The sequence below is a fragment of the Emydura macquarii genome, unplaced genomic scaffold (genome assembly GCF_026122565.2).
Source record: "Emydura macquarii macquarii isolate MOO-44397 ecotype Brisbane River unplaced genomic scaffold, CSIRO-AGI_Emac_v2 contig_1146, whole genome shotgun sequence".
In the NCBI taxonomy this organism is placed as follows: Eukaryota; Metazoa; Chordata; order Testudines; family Chelidae; genus Emydura; species Emydura macquarii.
Genome location: NW_027131283.1, coordinates 8,616,071 through 8,641,203, shown reverse-complemented (window position 1 = coordinate 8,641,203; position 25,133 = coordinate 8,616,071). Strand labels below are relative to the sequence as shown.

At 40.1% G+C, this 25,133-nt stretch overlaps 1 protein-coding gene across 1 annotated transcript in view; it reads left to right on the top strand.

Annotated features, from left to right (window-relative positions):
* Positions 1-25,133, top strand: part of REV3L (REV3 like, DNA directed polymerase zeta catalytic subunit) — a 214,154-nt gene that overhangs the window by 172,984 nt on the left and 16,037 nt on the right. The window contains exons 22-27 of the mRNA XM_067546605.1: positions 1,068-1,209; positions 9,485-9,729; positions 10,814-10,922; positions 11,806-12,012; positions 14,119-14,228; positions 22,318-22,432. Coding sequence (XP_067402706.1) covers positions 1,068-1,209; positions 9,485-9,729; positions 10,814-10,922; positions 11,806-12,012; positions 14,119-14,228; positions 22,318-22,432 — 928 coding nt within the window. The remainder of the gene's footprint in view (positions 1-1,067; positions 1,210-9,484; positions 9,730-10,813; positions 10,923-11,805; positions 12,013-14,118; positions 14,229-22,317; positions 22,433-25,133) is intronic.

Genomic DNA, 25,133 nt, shown 5'->3' with positions numbered 1-25,133 from the left:
TCTGGGGATACTGCTTGGAAGTCACCTGAAGTGGAGCACCCATAGGGACACTGCTCAAAGAAGAGGTTACTCACTTTGTGCAGTAACTGCTATTTTTCGAGATGTTTCCCTTTAGGTGCTCTACTACCCACCCTCCTTCCCCTCCGCTTTGGACTGTTCCTTATGGGATGTTTGGGTGTAGAAAGAACTGAGGGTAGTTCACCTGCACACCTCTATATAGCCTCAGTATCCAGTGTGAGGAGGAATAGGGCTCATGCCAGGGTCGAACAGACATTGCTAACTTGAATTCTCCAATCAAGCGCTTGAGAGGTGGGTGCACACCTGAAGTGGAGCACCCATAGGGACACATCTTGAAGAACTACAATTGCTGCACAAAGTAAGTAACCTCTTCTTAATATTAGAGTACTGATTTGAATGTTTTCCATGATATACATATCATACTTTCTTTAAAACTTTTAATTACACTTTGGTTGGGGGAGAGATGGAAAATTAAACATTTATTTTTAGATTGTAAATTAAATTGACACTAATCTATGAACATGCAGGGTTACTTCTACACTACATGAAGATTGCTAAAGTATAGCATCAGTTTGCCATCCAGACCTATCAGTTGTGTCAGAGCCTTGAAAACAAAGGTAGTGATAATTAGGTTGGTTATGTTATCTCTTCTTGACTTTCTTTCTCTATACAAAAAATAGGCATTTATTCAGGCAAAGTCAAGTCTCAAATTCTATGGTTTAGTTTCCCTTCTCTCAGGGCAGATGGAAAAATACAGTGTGCATATATAATATTTTTAAAAAGATATACGCACCGTTTAGAGAACTTGAGATTGTCTTTATGTCAGCAACTTGGAAAGCCACATTCTGTGTAAGTCTTAGAATTCATAGGAATAAGTTTGTGTGTGGGATTTTAAAAGAATCATATAAAAATATGTCATGGGAAACCAGGAAACACTTGTAACACCTGGTCAAAGTATACTTTTTTCCAATAAAAAGAAGAGCAGTTTTTGTACATGATCAAACTTCCTGGCTGCCTGCTGTTTATAACCTAAGTGTTTGCTTTCACAGATGGAAAATGGTTGATCACTACATTAGCCGTGTCCAGGGGAATCTCCAAATGTTAGAACAGCTGGACTTGATTGGTAGAACCAGTGAAATGGCAAGGCTTTTTGGAATTCAGTTCTTGCATGTACTAACAAGAGGTTCACAGGTGAGTTTGAACTTTCCTTACTCTTTTCAAAAGGAAAATGTGTGCAAAGTTTGTTTTGCGTTTTCTGTATACTTTGACTTCAGTTATTTTTTTGTTAAATACAGAGGATTATATTGTGCAACACAGTGGTTGAAATATTAAATTAATGAAAGTCAGGAAATTCAATAGCAGTGATAACATGACCACACTAAACATTTTGTTTAATGGACATATTGTGTAGTGGTACCTATAGTTACAGTTGCCCAAACACATATTCATTCTAAAGGATCTCTTGACATTGCTTATAACTACTTTAAGGCTGAAATTTTCCATGCTTGGTCTCAGCATGAAAGTGAAATTTCTTTTAAAAGGTTTTGAGAAAAATCCGTTCATCGTGCTCAAAATAGTTGAGAGGACTTTCTTTGATGTGCAGAAGTGTGTGAAATTTGTTCAAAATCACATATTCTGATGAGGCAGAGCTCTGCAGAAGCTCTTACCTCTGAGTAAGATGTACGTTAAGGGGACTATGATTTCACTTAGTGCACATATTGTTCAGGACATAATATTCTATTACTGTCAAGCAGGTGTTTCTGGAAGACTCTTGCCGCATTCAGTACAGTGGCTGAATACTCAGTACATGAGGTAGAGGGCTAGATACTGAATAGTGAAATATCCACTGTACACCTTTCAACCTAGCTGCTAAATGAGGCAGAAGACCTCTAGGAACAAAACAGTATGTGATCATGTAATTAAGAACTGTATTGTAAATTATATATATGCTGGGCCAGAGTTAGGCTGGCACAGGTAATTTGAACTTTGGCATTTCATCACTCTGAGGGCTTGTCTGCGCAGTGTTCTGGGCTGGTATCCCATGGTCCTTTGTTTCACTGTTATAAGCATTCTGGAATTATTCTCTCTCAGTATTGTGGGATACATAGTGGAAGACAAGTAGGACTTGGGTCAAACTCCAGAAGTCCCATGATTCTGCTCCCTCAAACCCAAAGTTCCTCTCTTTCTGAACGGACTAGTGCCAATTTGAGAGAAAGCACCATGTTTAAATTGTTGTCAGCCAGCATAGGCAAAACAATGCTCTGCACCACGATGCTGGCAACTACAACTACACAGAGGCTGTTTGAACTTTATTTGAGCTGTCAGTGCTGAGTGACTTCAGCTTTCGTTTTCAGTCACCGCACCACTGGAGCAGCTGTGATATGGCTATGGCAGCAGCTTTTCCATCAGCAGCAACAGAGGGAGGAGGAGAAAGTGGAGGATGATTCTGAGCAACTGCTACTACACAAGTTGTTCGTCAAGCAGTTTCACTTGGACAGTGCCATTTCTGGACTTGGAAACCAGCATCAATTGATGGGAGTGGATCATTCTGCAGTTTTGGGACGATCAGCAAGTGCAACAGAATTTTAGGATAGTGAAGGCAACTTATTTTGAGATCCAAGGGCTGGTTGATCACCTTTGTGCGTTCACAAACATAAATGCTGGGTGGTCTGGAAAATTCCACGTGCTTGGATCTTTTGGAACTCACTCCTGTTTTCCTTAATGAATCTGGAGAATTTCCCCCAGGATCACTATGGACATTAATGGTGTAGAGATTATTCCGGTCATCCTGGGAGACCTGGCTTATCCTCTGCTTCCCTGGCACATGAAGCCATTTAGAGGGCACTTGGACAGAAGAAAGGAACTGTTCAACTATAATCTCAGCGGTTGTAGAATGACAGTGGAATGTGCATTTGGCCATTTGAAAGCCGATTGATGCTGTTTTATGGCTTGGTTAGAGGCTGCAGAGTTTTACCTGCCTAGGATTATAGCTGCATGCTGTATTTTGCAGGGTATTTGTGAAAGTTAGGGAGAAAGTTTTAATGATGGGCAGGAGGCTGAAGTGCATAGACTTGCTTAGCGATATGAGCAGCCAGCCAAGGTGGTCCATTGCAAAGTGTAAAATGCCAGGGCAATACTGTCAGGTATACCTTTGGTTCTTACTCTGAGGCTGGCTTCTGAAAATATGAAGGGGAATATTGGATTTTGAGCATTGGAGGTAATTTTATGGTTGTTACAAGTGGTACATTGTGGTATTCTTTATTTTATGTTGTGTATATGCTTTTATATATCTATAAAAACTTGTGATGCTTGAGTTAAGTTGAAAATTGGTGGCAGGTGAGTTGTGTGCATCATACATTGCAAATCATTTAAGTGACTTTGTAATGGTTTTTATTGCAGAAAATTATACCAGTAAATAACAAAAAATAAAATGTTGCAAACTTAGCTCAAATTGATATAAAAAACATGGAACACAGCTTTTAAGTAACAAAATGCAACATTCACATAAGATGTGATGGAGGAAGTGGCACACTGCAAAGTGGTGGGAGGACACAGCACACATTTCTGTTTACAGGCTTTTTTAAAATTAGCTATTTCTGAATTCCATCTCCTGACGTTTATCCCAGTCTTGGGAGATGGTTTCAATCCTTGCTCCCCTTAGCCATGTGTGCATAGGGGCGGGCAGTGTTTGTGACTTGCAGCCAGTGCTGTGTCTTGGCAGTAGTTGTATGGTTGTGAGTTGTTGCTGTGTCAAGATATGCCTTCCCCATTTTGCAGTTTGCAATTAATGCTGTGCTTTGGTGATGCTTATATAGATCCGGGTTGTTGCCAAGTCGGGACGTGCATTCACCAGCTTGGGGCTTGCACTTCACACTGTTCCTGCTCGAGACACTGATTGAGGGGAGGGGACTGAGATGAAGGGTGGGTGCACGAGGGTACAAGGATGGGGACTGGATAGTAATCTCTTCTACATCCCCTTTAGGCTGTTCTGACATTTTGAACCATCAGAGGGGTTTTCATATTTACACACACACCCTGTATCTAATTCACTGGTGGTGTCTGATGCCAGTAGCAGGTCAAGGTCTGAACAAGCACATTCCCCTCCTGCTGACAGAGAAGGGAAAAAGAATTATTCCCTAGGGAGAAATACGCCTTCTTCTTCCTACCTGCTATTAGCCCATTATCAGTTCCACCTATGGGAAAAGATGGCATTGTTTGTGCAGGATTTGCCAGATGACAACAGGAAATTGGCAAATGCAATTCTAATCAAGAGTCAAAATATGGCAAAGCATATTCTCAGGTCTTCGTTTGATGCCTAGGCCTCTTCTCCTAGAGCACTGGCTTCTGCAGTTACTCTGAGAAGACATGCTTGTCTTTCTTCCTCTTCTTTGGCTCTGAATGCTAGAATTAAAGTAGAAGATCTCCCTTTCAAAGGGAATGGTCTTTTCAGTGAAAAGATGAATGAGTTCCTGGAAAAGGTGAAGGAGACAAGATTGATGGCCCACCCTTTTGGGTTTGATTTCTTGTAAGAGGAGACTCTCTATTCCTTCTTTCCATTATCAGAGATAGTATTATATGCAATCTTCCTCAGCTTATGTCTCATCAATCAAAAACATCAGCACCAGCACCAGTAGGTTACATCTTTTCAGAGCCAGCACAAAAACAGGATTTTTTAAGTTGAGGCCTAAATCTAAGCAGTTTGCTCCCTCTTTGTCATCTGCATCAAACACTAGGCCTCAGATTTGATGTGAGGATTGAAAGCGAAGAACCAATCACTGAGGACCCTTCCCTTCTCTTTGGAGACAGACTAGCCCATTTTATCAGCAAATGAAGGCTTACTATGTCAGACAAATGGTGGTTTTTAAGCATAGAAATTATAGAGAAGGGCTATGCCATTCAGTTCAAGAAACTACCCCCTTTCAATTTCCCCTACCCTTCCCTTTTCAGGAAACCTTCTCACACGGCTATTCTACTTTCAGATGTTCAAAAATTGCTTCTGATAGGGTCTGTCGAGGAGGTATCCAAACACCTGAGAGGCCAGGCGTTTTATTCAAGATACTTCCTAGTGCAGAATAAGGATGGGTGATTTTGTGCAAATTTAGATTTAAGAAACTTGAATAAGTATGTTTGGAAGTTTCTGTTCTGTGTGTTAACTCTGGCCTCCATAATTCTTTCACTATCAAACTATGGATTAGTTCGCAACTTTCTATATCATATTTTGATAACTTTGTTCAACACAGTTATTTGGGAGTATTTTCATTGTGTGGTGGTGAGGGGCCATTTCCAGTACAACGTGCTTCCATTTGCCCTGCCCACAGCACCAAAAGTTTTTACAAAGTGCCTGTCTGTGCTAGCAGTTCATTTGAGAAAACAGAGTATTTTTTACCTATTGTTTACTTTTATTGTGTATTTGTTTTACTTATTGTTTACTTATTGTTTACCTATTTTGGTACAATAGGCTGGTGTTCATGAGGATCTGTTAAGCCACATTTCCTTTACAATAATCTATTTTTCAGACTTGGGACTACTTCTGAATATCAAAAAGTCATATCTATGTCCAGCTGAGAGAAATTTATTCATAGGCATCATATTGGCCTTAGTAGCAGGTAACATCTTTCTGTCAGAGGACAGATTTTTAAAAATAGTGCAGTATGTTTTAAACATTCCAATACATCAAACTCAGAAAGTAATCATCTTTCTGGGTCTCATGGCAGCTGCTGCTTACATGACTCCATTTGTGCATCTCAGAAAGAGACCTGTGCAGCACTGGATGTCTCAGGTCTGCATATCAATCTGGACAATCTTCAAATGTTAGCATGCCTCAGAATATTGTGAACTCATCAACACAGTAGTCAGTCACAGCAAATGTTTTCCGAAGTATCCAGTTCAATCCCCCTTCACCATTAATGAGATTAATTTCAGATGCAGCAAACAATGGTTGCAGCTCAGTCATCTTAAAGTTTTAGGTCACTGGGCTTCTCAGGAGAGAGGCTTGCACATCAGCGTGTTGGAGTTAAGAGCTATTTGTCTGGTCTCATTGTTCCTCCCTTCTAGAATACTAACAGAAAATGTTATTGGAAATGGTCCAGATTCGTGGTTGAATGTGGGGAAAATCTGATTCTCCTGTCTCCGCTTCCATACCTTGTATTTGAGAATATTTAGTGCACGTAAAAACTGAGGGGTTATCTAATTCATCTTTGAAAGTTCATTTGGCAGCTATCTCAGCTTTAACATATTTTGGTTGAATGTAGATTGCCATTAGTGCTTGATTTGGTTAAGAAATTTATGAAGAAGATATCTAATATGAGAAATCCTGTCCTTCCTTGGGATCTTAATTTGGTCTAGTCTGTACTCATGAAACCACCTTTTGAATCCTCAGCTGAGGGTTATTTGTATTATTTATCTATTACGACAGCATTCATTATTGCCAACATGTCTACCAGAAGGGAGAGTGAATTGAATGCCTTAATGGCTGATCCACCTTTTATTGTTAGGCAACTGTCAATACACTCGATCATGGTGTATGCGTAAAAGGTCTATTCTTTTATGTCTTTTCATAAAGATAAGGTGGTTTTGAGGCCTGATCCCAGGTTTTTGTCAAGACTGTTTTCTGATTTTCACATCAATCAGACAATTAATTTGCTGGTTTTTTCCCCAAAGCTGCATACTAAGGAGGGGGTGTCTGTTTAACATACTTTGGATGCAAGAAGAGCCTTTGTACATTATTTAAATAGAAGTAAAGTTTTTGAAAAATCATCTGAATTATTTATGTTTTATGCTCACAATCACATGAATTATTTTATCTCCTTCCCCTCACCGCATCCCAGATTATTTCTATGTATTTCAATGTATTGTTAATGTTATACATTAGCAGGTATTCCTGTACCTATGACACTGTGGTCTCATTCCACCAGAGCTGTAGCAATGTCTTTTGCTTCCCTTAAGTCCCTATTTCTGAAATGTGCAGGGCTGCAACCTTCAGTTCTGTATACACTTTTACTAAACATGCTCTCGATATGGCTTCTCAGGTTGATGCTAATTTAGTAGAGGGTTGCTTCAGTCTCTGTTCAGTTAGGACTCTGTTTCCTCCACCAAGTTATTTTCAGCAATGCTTATCAAACTATTCATAAATGGGACTAAGCAGAGCCCACGGAAAGAAGAAATGAAGGTTACTTTGAAACTGGAGTATTTCCAGATGGCTCTGCAAATTCACACATCCCACCCACCTTCCTCTCTGTCTCAGAGTGCTTTTGTTCTGTGTGTCTGGGTTGGTGGCAGAAGGAACTGAGGTAGTAGGGGACTCTGTGCCCCCTTATATAGCATCACTCTCAAAACGTTCAGAAACGCTGAGGGGACGTGGAAGAGGAAGCAACTGAGTGCTCTTAACAGACACTGCTTAGAGAAGGTTCTACTGTTAGGCACCACTAGGCAGCACAATACCCATAAGTATGACTGTGCAGAGCCATCCTGGAGAACTCTGGTTACAAGTAACCTTCATTTCCTAAAATAAATCCAAATTTTAGAGAGAGTACTTTGCACTTTTATAGACCCTTTTAAAGGCTCTCAGAGCATTTTTATATATATAGAATGCTGAGGTTCTTCTTTATAACATTAGTGCCTACACCTTTCTATAACTCTCATACAACTGGTGGTGTTGTTATATTAGTTTGGGCAAGATAGAAGTACTCAACTTTGCCATGCTTTATTATCTTGTCTACGCTTCTCAAGCAGCATAAATAAGGCAGTGTGATCCAATGGATAGGAATGGGCCTGCGAGTCAGAAGGCTGACTTGGGTTGCCTGATTTTAGGTTCTTAATAATTTGTTTATAGAATGGGCTTATAGGCTTCCCAATTGATCTGATCAGAAGATAATAAGGTTCTTGTCCCAGAATCAGGCTACATGAAGTTTTGCAAGGACCTTCAGGATGCATGACAAGGACACTCACATTAAGAACCAAAATGTATCCTTGAATACTTTTATTGAGATAAAATAGAATGATAATCAAATGGATAATAATCAATCAAAATTACAAAGGCAATAATATTATTCTAGAGATACCATGTGGTATGATATATTATAAAGCTTTTGGATTAATATACTCACACCCTTCCTTGATAACCTGGTGGTAAGAGACAAAGGACCAGCCTTGTCCCTGTATGCCGATGTCCAGGTTCCTCAATTCTCGAGTGGGAGGTGGAGAGCTTAGGAACTGCCCAAGAACTATAGCAAGACTATATCACTAGGATTAAGATAATACTAAACATACGACACAAGACATAAGACACTTCTCTAAACATGGTTGGTTGCCATGACCTCTTATAACCGGAAAACTATGGGCCCTCCTTCCATGTCTAAACTTCGCTTCCTCACCCAGAAAATATCAGGGTACATGTATTCCATAGGCTGGCATGTTCGTGCATATTAATGACATATCCATATCCTTTCCAGACAGTTTGCTCATTCTCATCTCTGTTATTTCTGGCCTAACCATGTTCTTGTGGTACTGAGACAGCACCCCCTTTTTTAATGCTTCCTGACTTATCTAAGGTAAAGGTTATAACCATGTCTATACTTTATCATCTAGCTCATCATCACTTATGTAGGCTAAAGGTCCCGAACATATATATGCTAATTTGCCTTAGCTCATCATAGAGGATGTGGCCTGTAGATATCTTGCATTACAGACAAAATACTTTTAATATACATCTATAAATCTATCATAATTAAACAAGCAATTAAATTCAAAAGAAACAATAACTTCATAAGAAAAGATATATATGCAAGCAAGCAGGCTAGTCCTGTGGGCTACAGTTCTATTCCTGGCTCCACCACTGACCCTGATGAGTGAATTTGGGCAAATCACTTCATTTCTCTATGCCTCTGTTTCTGCTTGTGTAAAGCAGAGTGAGAGTGAATTACATTACTTTGCGTCATAAAGAGCTACATAAAGGCTGAATATTTATTTATTAAGTCTAACAGTAAAAGCTGTTTTGTGGGATACAATCATTATGGAATAAGGTTCCTGCACAATTTTCTGTTGAAAATGGCAAGTTAAGAGTTTCATGTTCTTTTTGTTGCTTTTGCACAACCGTCTTTAAACCTAACAGAAATACAGCCTTGGTAAGAACTGGCACATTGGAAGTGGCCATAACCACATGTATATTGTTGCATGTTATGTATTGGTTTGGGCATTCATTTTGCAGTGAGTAGATGCACATCAAAAGTGCAGTGTTTTGAGTACTTACCCCTAAAAAACAGAAACACAAGAAAAAATTCCAGCATATATGATAGAAAGGTGTACATTAAAAATTAGTGTGACTGTATTCTTTTGGAAAACTTGCTATCTATGATTTAAAGGCAATAAAGCCCAAATGCATATTTATATGGATATACTACTTAGAATGTATATTGCACTTTAGAAATATTAACTATAATTGTTATATATATTAAATTTTGTTTTGCAGTATCGTGTGGAGTCAATGATGCTGCGCATTGCTAAACCAATGAATTATATCCCTGTGACGCCTAGTGTTCAGCAGCGAGCTCAAATGAAAGCCCCACAGTGTATTCCCCTAATAATGGAGCCAGAGTCCCGCTTCTACAGTAACGCTGTTCTTGTACTAGATTTCCAGTCGTTGTATCCTTCTATTGTGATAGCATACAATTACTGTTTTTCAACCTGCCTGGGGCACATTGAGAACTTAGGAAAGTAAGTTATTTTTCTTGCTCGTATAAACTTTGATCCTGCAAGGAATTGAGCATTTTTTTTAATGTGCTGAGAACCCTCATCTTCCCTTGAAGACAATGGAAGTTGAGAGTGAATAGCATCTCAAAGGATTACAGTAAAAAATAGTGCTAAGCTTCACCAATAATTTTTTTTAATTATGCCATTATGAGTGCTATGCTATAACATTTATTCTTTGAAAATTGGACTCTGACAGTCTAAGGGTGAATCAGAGTCCTGGTAGATTCTTATTGGTCTCCTCTCTATTTTGCCATAACTGTATGCATGTGTGTATAAAATACAAAATTTCTGCCACTGTACTTGACTATAGTTCAGAGGTTTTAGTCCAAGAAATTAAAATGTGATATTTAAATCCAGTTAGACATTTTCCAAAGTGAACTAACATTCCTCCTTTATATGTACAGAATATATGGCAATATGTTGTTTTCTTCTTTTAGTATAAAATCTCTAGTTTTCTTTACTGTTACTTTCAAGATCCTAATCTAAGGCTCGACTTAATTATTCTGTACAGTACATCTCCTTTATTAGTTAAAACATTGATTAGTTACTTTTTTTTTAAAAACTGCTGCTCATTTTAATTGTAAAATATCTTTGTGGAACAATATTTGGAAGAGTTGGGAGATATTTAAAATGATGACCAGGTGTTAGCATAAAGTTTCTTAAGTTTCTAATTTGAAGTATTAAACAGTTTGTAGAAATATGATATAGATTACCCAGGGAAACGCATGCAATTTCTGGCTGAGTTTAGATCAAGATTTTATGTCTATGAGAAATTGGCCCATAGGTACCATGATGATATGTGCAAAACAGATTAACAAATTAGTTTCAGAATAGAATTTGGACACATATTGCTCCTTTACGTTGAAAGAATGTCACTTGTAACTAAAAAAATTTAAATTGTGTGTCGTAGTCAGTCTGTGACTATAACCATACTATTTATATTGGTGCTATCAATATTTTAGTGTAGACTCACACTTCCATATGCTTTGAATGTAAATTAACTGATCGCTTTGTGTCCTTATTTAATTTTTTTTTTCTTTTTTTTTAGATTTGATGAGTTTAAATTTGGCTGTACATCCCTTAGAGTACCTCCTGATTTACTTTACCAGATTCGGCATGATATCACAGTGTCACCCAATGGAGTGGCTTTTGTCAAGGTAATGATTTCACTGCTCAGTGACAGACATTTTTCACTTCTAGTTTGTTGGTTAGTCCAAGATTAAACACACTGCTGGTTTAGCAACAGACAAAATATTTTCTGTTTGTCAGTCTGTTATCTTCCAGCACTCGCCATTATAAATCACAGGGTTGGAATCTTTGACAATTCAGGAAATAAATATGATAGTTGCCATATTTTTACTTTTACCAGGATTTCAGTAAGTGCTTATTTCCTCTATTATTGAAATTATATTTCTGATCATGTAGTGCAACAATTCAGTGATGCATCTATATTTTTACTTCATACTGGAATCAGAGTTACCTATGTATAACATTTATGCTGCTCAGAAACACCTATGCTTTTGGAGATGAAGATAATTGGTTTGAATTCCACTGTTTTCAGTTCATATCATGTGTATACCTACCTGACTATTGTTAATGTAATCATGGCCCCAGACTGTTTCAACTTGTCACCAGGAAAAATATTTAATGTAAAACAAAAACGTTAAGTTGCAAAGTAAGTATTCTAAGGAATATTACAGTTAAAATAATTCCAAATATTTAAATGTCAAATAAAGAATGGTAGTAAAATATTCAAATCTCATCCCAGTGAATACAATCTTTTAAATAAATGTACAAGTGCATAATATCACATTGTCCATTGCCAATTCAAAAAAATAACATTAATTCTGCCCCCACAAACTTTGCCTCCTTTTCAGATTATTAAGTATATTGACAAAAGCAGCCAGAGTATTGATCCCTAGAACAGCTCACTATTAATGTATATTCATGTCAAAGGCTAACTACTAATTCCTGTTCTCTGATTCTGTTTCAGTTGGGATTTTTTAAACATTTTGTTTCTCTTTATTTCTTTTTTGGCAGCCTTCAGTAAGAAAGGGTGTGTTGCCAAGAATGCTGGAAGAAATTTTGAAGACTAGAATAATGGTGAAGCAGTCAGTAAAGACTTACAAGCATGACAAAGCTGTCGCTCGAATGCTTGAGGCACGTCAGCTGGGTCTGAAACTGATAGCTAATGTTACATTTGGTTATACGGCTGCTAATTTTTCTGGAAGAATGCCATGCATAGAGGTAAGGGATGCAGATAAAATGCAAAAGGGACTTAGGAAAGACTCTTAATAAAGCAGCACCAGATGACATAATGTCATTGCTTGAAACATACATCTAATCTAAATGCTTCCATAAGTGCTGGTTTTTCTGTTAAAATACCCAAAAAACCTTGGTTTCAGTTGTGAACTTAATATTTTGAAATCCATTTTCTTAGTGTAGAGACAAAATACTTAGTATTTTCATAAAGATGGATTGGACTAAAGTTCCAGTCATCAAAGTAAAACAATTTAGTGTAACTGTTTTTAGTGCTGTTTCCTGATTTTTGAATAAGTAATAATGTAAAAAACTATGTACATTCCACATTAACTTATTTCAGCCTTTATTAAACTAAATTGAAATTTAATGCTGCTGGGTTTTTTACGGCAGAATGTCTTACAAATAAAGTTACATATGTCCTTTAATTACACATATTAGGACCCTAACCCTGAAGACCCATACTCAGTAAAACTCCTCAGTGATTTCAGTGAGGAATTTTGGCTGAGTAAGGACTAGAATCACACCCTTGTTGAGTGTCACTATTCCTCAATATGCATTTAGTGTTTCCTTAAACACTAAAGCTTGGTCACTACAGAATTAGGTCAAAGTGTAAGGGTGCTTACATCAAACTAATTAGGTCAGTGTACACACTACAGCCTTGCTCCCGCCGATGTTAAGTGCCCTATTACACCAAATAACATAACAACTCCACCTGTGGCGTAGGGCTTATGTTGGTGTATTTAAGGCAATGCAGTGTCTATGTGGACACTGCAGGTTACTTATACCAGCTGTTGGCTGTCATTCTTGTCAATTTCACAGCTCCAGAAATTGACAAGGAAGCTGGGCTGTCATTCTGGGTCAGGTGGGTGGCTCCAGCAAGAACCCGGCTGCCCCCCAGGCTTCCCACTCGGAGCCAAGATGCATCCCAGCAGGGCTGCTGCCTGGGCTCCCCACAAGAAGCCCGGGCGCTGCATGGATGTTCCCAGCTCCCCACTAAGAGCCTGGCTGCTGCACAGAGACTTCCCACCAGCAGCCTGGGTCCTGCACAGAGGCTCTCCCCTGCAACCCTGGGGCAGCCTGGCTCCTGGTGGGGAGCTGCATGCAGAGCTGAGCGTGGGCTCTCAGCCCCCCATTCTGCTCCTCTTAAGTCAGTGGAAGCACTTCTGGTGAGGATATGCACCCTGACAGAAAGAGGGTAGTGTGGACATGAACCACTGCAGTGATTACTTATGTCTGTAGTGTAGACATGCCCTAAGAGTTGTATGTGATATTAAGGAGATAATATATCATTTGGTTTACTCTTAAAGCTTAAGTTAATAAAAAAGAAAAAGAAAACCTCATGATCAAAATGAATATCTTTTCTGTGTACAGAAAAGAAGTTGGCAACAGTTGCATTTCTTCATTTACTTCCATTATAAACTGACGCCTGATATGTTTGTCTGTCCAAGAGGCCTCTACTTTTAATGAATAATTGAAATTAGAGAGGAAAAGACCTTTTAACTCATCATGTCCATCTCTCTGCTAGTATACATTTGTTCCCTGCTTTACATTCTCAGGTACCTATTCTAGTTTTAAATGACTCAAGTGATGGGACTTTCATCACTTCATTAGGAAGATTTATTAAACTATGGAATAGCAATTCCTGTGAGGTTTTTCCTGATACCCAGTCTAAATTTTTCTTAGCACAATTTTATTCCAGTACTCCTAGCTGTTGCCTCTGTGAGCACTCTAAGCAATCCTCCTCCTTTTTTGGTACTTAAATCTTTCAAATATCTGTAAAAGGTAATAACTGCCCTTCACTTGCTTAGGTAAGCTAAACCTGTTTTTTGTAATCTTTCCTCCTAAATTAATCCCTCTATCTCCTTAATCATTTCTGTTGCTCTTTTCTGCATTCTTTCTCTTTTGTTGATTTATGTTGTTTACAGTAAGTCAGTTTTGAGAATTTTCTTTCTATTGTTAATTTATTTTTAAACCAGCAAATGCAGTCATGTACTTTGCATGATGAAATTCAGAGTGAGGCTGATTTATATAGGTGTTGTTCTGAATGCAGTAGTACAGCAGAAAAGATTTTCAGTGTATCTTTATTTGCAGATTGGGGATAGTATTGTACATAAAGCCAGAGAGACCTTGGAGCGAGCTATAAAACTGGTGAATGATACGAAAAAATGGGGCGCTCGGGTTGTATATGGCGATACTGACAGGTAATTAATAGTCTGCTTCTTCTGATGCTATGTGAACCTGTTATTCAGATACAATGGTCTTCCTTTCCACATCACAAAGGAGGCTATCACCGTGATCCACATTCAAAGGCTTACGTCAGGTCTCCGTGGATCTATTTTTTCTGTTGCTTTAATTAATTATTTTTGCCTGTTGCAGTAAACATCAGTACATATTTCAGTTCAGATTAAGTTGCCTTTGTGGACTCCAGGCTGGCTCCCCCATCTTGCAAAGCTGTCAGATAGGGGTCAGTTGGGCTACCATGGCAGCTCCCAAGCTGCTACTGCTAGCAGAGATAGAAACCCCCTTCCATTCCACTGCCCCTTGAAAACTGGTTGGGGGATGCTGTGCTGGTGTTGCTGTTTGACTCCCAGCCACTGCTGCTAGTGCAGGGGTGGAGGGTGCACACTCTTAAAGGGACCAGAGCTCTTCTGATATAGTTCCTAACTGATGTGATGTAGGGTGGGAAGGCTAGAGTTGTCCCTTTTTGAACCATGTGTCTTAGATGACTGCTTCTGTGTCTGAGTCTGAGGTTGGCCCTGCATGAAATATTCCCTTTCTATTTTAAAATGAAACCAACTTCCACTTCATAACTATTGTCCTGCAATATATATACTAAAAATACAAATAAGATATGTCCAATTAACAAATACACACATTAAGCAATACATTTTCTGGCTGGCTTTCAATAAAGAAAAATTGACCATTAAACCTTTCAATATGCCAAAGATCATTATGATAATTTTACAGAGTGTCGGCTAATGAGCTTTTCTTATATAAAATAATGACAGCATTCTGCTCAGGACCTTTGTTCATTTTAACAGTGAAAATGAGCAAGAGGAGAGAACTCTTCCAATTACTGAAGATAATTACAGCCTGGTACATAAAAAGGGTCTAATCTTCTCCTGTTCTATGTAGTGCTCATGATCAGCATAGTAACATTGGCCATTAAAAATATTTTTGACCCTGTGGTATCACTAGTCTTTTCTAATGTGGTATCAGTTTAGGTTTCAGTGCTGGGAACCGAGATCCCATTTCTTCCATGCATTTCACCATATCTTTTCTCATCTCTATTGGCAATTTTATACATAGAAGGCCCACAGCAAAAAGTGTTTGGTTCCCTTTGCAAAGGCATTGGAGCAGGTTTAGGCAATTTCACCTTTAAAGTGTTTGGAAAGACATGCACACCCAACCCATCCTCAAGACTTACAGGCTTTCTCAATGTCTCAGAATTTTTAGCTATAGTGCCATGACCACAGGTGCTTGAACTATGCAAGTGATTTTGAGAAATAGCTCCAGTCCAGCAGGCTGCAAAGTTCTTCATCCCTTGTCTGGAGTAATTTAAAGTACGTTTATTATTTTCCTGGTTTTTTTTTTTTTGGTTTTTTTTTTTTTAAAGTTTCAGGGTGCTCCCCCTTTCCCTGAGTAATGAGAAATAGGGTCACTGTCAGCAAAGAAGAAAATCCTTTTCATTTACCCCCATTGTAGTCAGGTGTGAGACATAAACTAACTCATTTTTGTGAGAATTCTTTAGTATATGCATATATTTACTGGACCTTTAACTGGTGTATTCTTGTCTCTAAAGGTACTGTGCAGATTTCCTGTAATTAGAGCATATGCTACTTTTTTTGATACTCAGGGTCATTCTCCATATACGAAAGGTCTATCCTGCTCTAGACAATGTCTTCTACAAGCATATTATCTAATGCCATACTTAAATCATTTTAAAATTTGAGATTTGTAATGGCAGTAGCATTCAAACTGTAATCTGGTGCTATTCTGAATGGCTCGTTTTTTCTGGATTTTGTTGGTTTGTGATCTCTATATAGCAAGAGTCAAATGGAGATAAAAGGCTTTATTCCCTCTGAAGTTCTGCTGACTGAAACAAGAAGCCAAAATGAGATGCCATGAATTGTGGATTGTGCATTGAGTAAGGGTGACCATTTACACTGCTCAGTTATTGTTTCAGGTTGTCTGCAGACACTACTGCATCAGCTTGCATTTGGTACTTAGTTTTTTATCTGGTTATCTTCACAACCATTAGGACTTAGAGAATCAATATTTTTTTAATCAAAGCTGAAGTTCTTCTTTTAGTGGTGTCCCTGTGGGTGCTCTACTTCAGGTGTTGGCACGTCCTCAATCGGAGATTACTATCAGCGGTGCTCATCTGGGTCACGCATGTATCATCCCCATCTTACCCCCATCTAGCTGCGCCATTGGCACCTCACTCAGCACACACATGACCCAAACCCCTCAGTTCCTTCTCAGCTGTCTGCGGTCTGAGACGGAGCTCTCAGCAGTTCATACTTTTAGCTCATTTTAACAATTAGATAGTCTTTATATCATATTAGTTTAGTTGTTAGTTAGTTACTTACCTTTCCCCGTTTACCCAGGTAAGAAAAAAAATTTTTTTCCTCATGGCGTAGAATAGATTTTTTCCTCAGGGAACCTACCATTATGCCTAGTTCACCAGGATTTAAAAGATGCACATCCTGCAGAGACGCAATACCAGCATCAGCTGGACACTCTCCATGTGTCTGGGTGAGGAACACATACCCCAAAAGTGTACCCATTGTGAAAACTTAAAGTCTAGAGCCAGAAGGGACAGAGATATCTGACTTAAACTTATTTTAATGGAAAAGTCTTTGAGACCTGTCTCAGACTCTGGCCAGGAAACCTCATTGTCAGAGTCCAGAAGAGCTCAAATCACAGAAAAATCTTTGCAGAAACAAGCTTCCACTCCCCCTTAGAGAGAACCAGCAAAAAAGAAGACTCACTGGTAAAATCTCTCTTGGCCATACCAATGGTGCCAAGATTAAGTACATATGAGTCATCGGGTTCCTCCAGTACCATCTGTTCAGTGGCACCAAAAGACTCACAAAATTGCGGTGCAGAGCCAAGAGTCAAAAATAAACCAGCCTCCTCCACTACAGTTCCAACAAAACAAGTGGCACAAAGACCAGTTTCACAGGTCACTGTGAACTGCTGACTGACTTAACATTAACTTTGGCACTGACAGCGGTTACATCACCAACTGTGGCACTGATTCTGACAGTGGCACCAACCCTGACCTCGACACGGACTATGGCACCCATCATGATGATAGCACCGACCTCAACTATGACACTGACAAAAATCGCAGTACTGACATTGGCACCAGGACAAAAATACACATCAAAATGACATTATTGCCATCAGAGAGATGTACATGTAACATCCACACCACAGTCGCCACTGTTCGGCACAGATACCTCCCCAGTGCACATTGTACCTGACAAGGCTCTCTCCCCCATACTGTTTTCTAGCAGAGATGAGGATGAGGGAGACAAAGGAGTCTTCTCCTCCCAACATCCCTCACCTACCAGACCAACTCCCGAATCTCCAAAATATAGGTCCCGTAGCAGACATCATAGACACTCATGGTATGGACCACCATGGTTCAGGCCACCCATACCTTTCTCAATTCAATGGCCCAACTGGGATCCATGGTCTGCTAATACAAGAGGTTACAGCAGACTTCCTAGCTCCTATAGGGACAGAACCAGATCTCCATCATGGTCAGTCCCACCCATTTCTGAACCACCACAACTGAAGAAAGGGAGGAAAATATTGAGCAGAAACCATCACCTCTAATTCATAACTCATCTTCCTCACCTGAAGAAGCAATAATACCTCCTCCTCCCACAACTGCAGATGACTTCAGGCAGTTTCAGGAACTATTTAAAAGAGACAGAAAATCTGGAAATTCCACTTGAGGAGGTCACTGAAACACACCACAAGCTGCCCTTTTCAAAAATCGCCTTAAGATTGACGAAGCATTATTGGAGCCGGCCAACAACATCTGGCACACACCAGCAACCATTCCCCACTTGTAAGAGGTTGGGCAAAAAATATTACATCCTCTCTAAGGGTATGGAATTTCTTTTTACCCATCCTCCCCCCAACTCTCTTGTTATGGAGGCGATGAATCAATGGGGCAAACAGCCCCAGTATAAGTCTACACCACAGGATAAGGACTGGAAAAGGCTAGACCTATTTGGTCGCAAAGTGTACTTATCTGCTGTCTTGCAACTATACATAACTAACTACGCCACATTGCCCTCAAATTACGACTACAACAATTACTCCAAAATCATAGAATGTATTAATGATATTTCAGAAGTGAGAAAAGAGCAATTCAGATCACTCATAGACAAACGACATCTTGTGGCTAGGACTGTCTTACAGGCTTCCCTACACATGGCTGACACAGCTGTGAGTACAACAGCTATGGCGGTGGTCATGCGCTTGGCATCATGGCTCCACTCCGCAGGCTTGCCAAAAGATCTACAGGCCACAATAAAGGACCTCCCCTTTGATAAGGTGAAACTTTGCTGCAAAGAGAGATGAGGTCTTCCACATCATGAAAGACTCATGAGCCACACTGTGCACACTTGGTATATGCAAACCTGCAACAATGAGAAAATAATACGTGTATCAACCATATCAATACAGGTACCAACAGTACACCCACCAACAAAGACATTATGAACCACAGCGTAACAAAAAAAGACGATGGCAGACCAATCAAGAAACTTTAACATCACAACCATCATTCACAGAACGACAATTCTGAAATTTTGATCGAGGATCTGAGTGACCTCACCACCCAGTGCTGATGACACCAATCATCCAATTTGGACATCGACTACGCCCTTTTGAACACACATGGGCATCTGTTACATCAGACAAATGGGCATTAGAGATCATACACTCAGGATATTCCATCCCATTTACCTCTGTCCCCACTACCTAACACCCTTCCACATTCCTCTTCAGCGACCCATGTCACAAGAACCTATTACAAGAAGAAGTAAACTGTCTTCTACTTCTAGGTGCCATAGAAAGTGCACTCCCACAACACAGAGGGGAGGGGTTTCTAATCTCACTACTTTTTAACCCAGAAGAAAAATGGGGGATGGAGACCCATCTTAGATCTCAGAAGGCTCAATAAATTTGTAAAGATACAATGATTCAGGATGGTCACACTATCTACTATAAAACCACACTGGAGTGGGAGGACTTGTAAGATGCCTATTTCCGTGTAACAATCCATCCAGCACACAGAAGATTCCTCAGATTTGCACTGGGGGAAAGCTATTACCAATACAAAGTATTACCCTTTGGCCTTTCCACAATACCAAGGGAATCTTCGAAGATGCTTGCTGTAGTGGCAGCACATCTATGCAGGCCAAGGGGTAATAATATTCCCATATATAGATAAATGCCTGATAAAAATATGAAATCAAACACAAGCTATTCAAGCAACTCAACAAACAGTGTCACTTTTTCAAGACATAGGACTAAAAATAAACAAATGAAAGTCCACTTGGAATCCAGTTCAACACCTGGAATTCATAGGAGCACACCAGGACTCACTAAGTGCCAGGCGTTGCTACCAGAGAACAGGTTTCTTACCATAACCAAGATCATATCATTGGTGAAGAACAGCCCAAACATAACTACACACGTCTCCAACTTTTAGGACACTATGTTTGTAGTGCAACACGCGTGCCTACACATGCACTACTTACAAGGGTGGCTCACAACTGTCTACACGGCACACAAACACAGCCTAAACAAAAAACTCATAATGCTGACCAGAGTCAAAAACTCTCTACAAGGTGGACACAACCCACCAACATGTGTGCAGGGATCCCTTTCTCCCAGGAACCATGCTCAGTTATGATTACCACAGATACATCCTTAATAAGATGGGGGGCACACCTAGAGGATCATACAATCCAGGGTCGATGGTCCCAAACTGAAACACGCCTTCACATAAGCCTATTAGAACTCGGTGCAGTATGCAACACATGCACTCATTTCCACAAAATACGCATTGACAGGGCAAAGGTAATACTGATAGCGCCCACATGGCCCAGACAGACCTGGTATTCTTACCTACTTCAGATGTTGGTATGCACACCAATCACTCTTCTACTGCACAATGAACTTCTATCCCAAGATAACAGTTGGATTCTTCATCCAAATCTAGAGAAGCTTCACCTGAAAACCTGGTTCCTACATAGTTCCATCACAAAGAACTAAACTGTTCAGAACAAGTTAAGCACATATTACTAAATAGCAGAAAACCAGCAACATGAAAGACTTCCCTTAAAAAATGACACATATTCAACATATGGTGTAGAGACAAACACATTAGCATTGCATCCGCACCAATCCCAGTCATACTTGAATACATCCTAGAACTAAAGAAATCAGGGTTTTCAATTAGTTCATTCAAAGTTCACCTGACAGCCATCAACGCCTTCCATCATAAAATCGACAGCACCACGCTGTTCGCACACCCAACAGTTAAACGCTTCAGTATAGGTATTCAGAACATCTACCCAGATATACATGCACTCACAATACCATGGGATCTGAACCTAGTCCTGCAGGGTATTACCAAGCCTCTATTTGAGCCCTTAGTAACGTGCTCGCTTATGCACATGTCCATGAAGGTGGCATTTTTAGTGGCCATTACATCGGTCTGTCATGTGTGAGAAATCGGGACATTCATGGCATATCTGCCTTACACTGTCTTCCACAAACACTAAGTCACTCTGAGACCTCACCCAAAATTTATACTAAAAATCACCCCAGCTTTTCACATAAATCAGCCAATCCACCTACCTGCCTTCTTCCCAAAACCTCACAGTCATGCACAAGATGCATTATTACATACACTAGATGTCAGACGTGCACTAGCATTCTATCTAGTCAGAACAAAACCCTTCAGAAAATCCTCTAAATTCTTTGTATCCATTGCAGAACGATCCAAAGGTACAGCCAACTCCACACAGAGATTATCAAAATGGATCTCAAGGTGCATTCATTTATCTACTAACAAAAGAACGTGCAAACCCCCAAGGGATCAAAACACATTCAACCAGAGCAATGTCTACCTCTGTAGCATTCCTCAATAACGTACTAATCTCAGACATTTGCAGAGCAGCTACTTGGGCGTCTGAACATACTTTCATAAAACATTAGGCCATTGATCAGGCTTCCAGATCGGACACATCGATAGGCCTAACAATACTGTCATGTATTGACTCAAGTAACTCTGAAGTCCCCTCTGTCCAATCAGAGGCACTGCTCTACAGTCACCTGAAGTGTAGCACCCAAAGGGACACCACTCGAAGAAGAAGAGAAAGTTACTCACCCTGTGCAGTAACTGAAGTTCTTCAAGATGTGTGTCCCTGTGGGTGCTCCACTATCCATCCTCCTCCCCTCTACTTGGGAGTTCAAAGTAAGGACTCTATAGTAGAAAAGGAATAGAGGAGGTTGGGTCGCATGTGTGCCAAGAGACAGGGACGATGCATGTGCGACCAAGATGAGTACTGCTGATAGAAATCTCCGACTGAGGATGTGTCAAAACCTGAAGTGGAGCACCCACAGAGACACACATCTAGAAGAACTTCAGTTACTGCACAGAGTGAGTAATCGTCTCTTCTGGAGCACAAAATGTCATCCTGTGGATAAGAACCAGCCACTCACCAACCCATCAAATGCCATTTCAATTTGATCCCTTCTGCACAGCCACTTCTCTACTAAATTCCTTACTGAATAAACTATTTAGTATCATTTATAGTCTTTATCCCTTCTCCATATGGAATTTGTTGTTTCTAGCTCAGCCACCCACAACCTAGCACTTTCATATCCTAGTAAAGCATAGAATCTTGTGTTCCTGATGTCATGGCACTTGGGTCTGGGCTGTATGTGTTGGAGCCAGAAATGTAGAAATCTATTCAGTGGAATAACTGGAGTGCACAAACCACCGGGGAGTGGTAGGTAGTCAAGAAAATCAAGTGCTGTAGAGAAAACTGAAGAGGAAGGGGTTGCTATGAGAAGCAGAAGATGTTTCAGTGAGTACTGTTGGAAAATCTCAACAAATTTTGTCAACCACATATGTCCCTGTTTCCCAGTCAGGATACTGGCAAATGTATTGTAGCTTGTAAACCCATTTCAGGATATAATTTGAAGTAATGGTGTCCTTACTTCCTATTTCTACTTTTATCTTTTTAGCATGTTTGTACTGTTGAAAGGAGCCACTAAAGAGCAGTCTTTTAAGATTGGTCAAGAAATTGCTGAAGCTGTAACAGCTACCAACCCGAAACCAGTAAAATTGAAATTTGAAAAGGTAAAAGGAAAATTCATTTTACTCCAAATGTACAGATAGGAAATGTTATCTCTTTAATCACATTAGGTGTTAAGCTGTTCAATAAGGTTTTGATTTTTATGAGTGATTTAACAGAATTGTGGGTGTTTCTTTGAGTGTACAACCAGTTGTCTTTACAACTGCATCTTGTCCTACAGTTGTCAGAGGAAGTCTGCAGAGAAAATGTAGACGTATTGAGTCCAGAAAAACCCCAACCACCCATAAAGAATAGGTTCCTTAACACAGTGTGGATCAAAATAATTCTAATATTATTGCATGTTCAAAAGAGCACTGGAGACTATCTTCAGTAGAAGTCTGTTGTTTTCATAAATGTATCTCATTGTGTTGACATTGTGATTGGTAAGGGTTATATCAGTTCAAGGGCCACTATATTGTTGAGATTTTTCTTTCATTTAGTATTTTAAATTAACTTATTTTTTGAGGAGAGACAGCACAATTCAATAAAACAGGATTGAGAATCTGGTTGTTCTTTGGGTGATGGTCCCTATATGTAGTCAACAGTGGGGTGCGCATGTGCTCCATGTAACTGAGACCAGAAGATTTTTCATTAGCAGTGTCTGTCCATGCCTGTGCCCTGTACCTCCTCATGCTCCGAACTGAGGGCATAAGGGAAAGCACAGATCAATTGCCTCTTCAGTTCCTTTCTACTGCCTGTAGTCTCAGATGGAATCCCTCCAGTGTCCACAGCTTTATTAGCGTTCCTGCTTCAAATTCAGGCTTTTTCTGTAGTTTACCTTTTCTAAATATTTAGCTAGTTGTAGTGTTAGTTAGTAAGGGGCTTCCTCCATCATTTGGAGTACTTAGAATGACCAAGATCCCTGCTTCAAGTCTATGTAGCCTGTCTCCAGTTGATCCCGATTAGTGACTTCCATGACGTTTGCTTATACAGCTTGGGTAGTTCCACATTCCCACTAAGTGCAATATTTGTTGTTGCTTTCCCCTCCGAATTGGCAGTCTGGATCTCAGACAACTGAATATCTTTATATGCTGGTCAAGATTCAGAATGATCACCCTGGCCTCAATAATCCTCTTTCTAAACAAAGGCAACTGGTTTGCAGCTCTTGTTTTGAAAGATGTCTATTTCTACATAGACATTCACCCAGCGCACTGGAGGTTCCTGAACTTTACAATGGGCCTAGACCATTATCAATGCAAAGTGCTTCCCTTTGGTCTCTTGACAGCCCCCAAGGATTTTCACAAAGGTGCCATCCATGGTGGTGGCATATCTGCATCACCAGGGCACCCCAGTATTTCCCTACTGTGACAACCAGCTGCCCATGAGTCAGTCATACTGGGAGGTATAGTTGGTGGTCCTTTTCCTCTCAGCCTCTTTCAATCCTTAGGACTCCAAGTAAAGCTAGAATAGTCCATGTAAGTACCTTCGTAAACTATAGACTTTATTGGAATAACTTTGTATTCAACTACAGCCAAAGCTTACTTACTCCAGGACAGATTACAAGCCCTGAGAGACCTCATCACCCAGCTTTGACAGAGCCTCAGACAACAGTGCAGTCCTACTAGATCACATGGCCTCCTGCACCTATATGACACCCTTTGCAAAGCTCCATCTTCAGGGCCTTGAGGCTTGGTTACACTCCAAGCAGAGACAATCTGGACAAGAGTCTCAGCTTCCCACAGTGTTCTGGCATCTTTCACCTGGTGGGTAAAACAAAGAAGTTGTATTCATAGAGGTTCCCTATGTTTCCTGCTTCACCCGTGAAGAAGATAATTATGGATGCGTCCCTACTGGGCTGGGGAGTAGATCTGGACAAAAATAGTTATGGGACCTAACGAGAATCCAAGCTTCACATCAATCTCCTTGAACAGCAGGAAGTACATGAAGTCTGCAAAAGGTTGCTGCCTTTCATCCATGCTGTACACATTCACGTTATGTCAGACAATATAACCACAGTATACTATATCTATAAACTGGGAGGATTGAAGTCCACTCCTTTGCATGGAGGTGCTCAGAACTCTGGAATTAGTGTATCCAAGCCAGATCACCCTCATGGCAGTACACCTCCCAGGAGCAATGCACTCCTTAGTGGAAACTCTCAGTAGCACTTCTGTGGAGACCATGAGTGGAAACTTTACAATTTGGTGTTACATTGTATTTTCCAGCAGTGGGGATTTCCATCGTGGGATTTCTTCGTGTCCCAAGAGAACAAGAAATGCCCAACCTACTCTTTCCAAGCAGCTCAGGGACCCATTCTTCATACAGTGGTCAGAGCCACCAATGTATGCTTCCCCACCCATTCCCCTCTTACCTTGAGGAAAATCAAGCAGAACAAACTGTCAGTTATACTGGTGGCAGAGGCAGTTTTGGTTCATCAGCATCATGCAGATGGCCTGACATCCACTCATCCAGCTATTTCTTTGTTGACACACATCCAGCTATTTCTTTGTTGACTCAGGACAAGAAAAGACCACCCATTCCAACCCAGCATCCCTTTATCTAACAGTCTTGTATTTGGATGTATGACAGGCTTAAAGGGGACATGTTTGGAGATAGTAGAATCCCTCCTCAGTTATAGCAGGAAAATCTCTGAGTGAATGTTATGCTGCAAAGTGGATTTTCTATCTGGTGCCAATGTCATTTGATATCTCCAGAGGACTCATGAGTTCCCTACCATCATGGACTACCTCCTCTCTCTAAAGATGT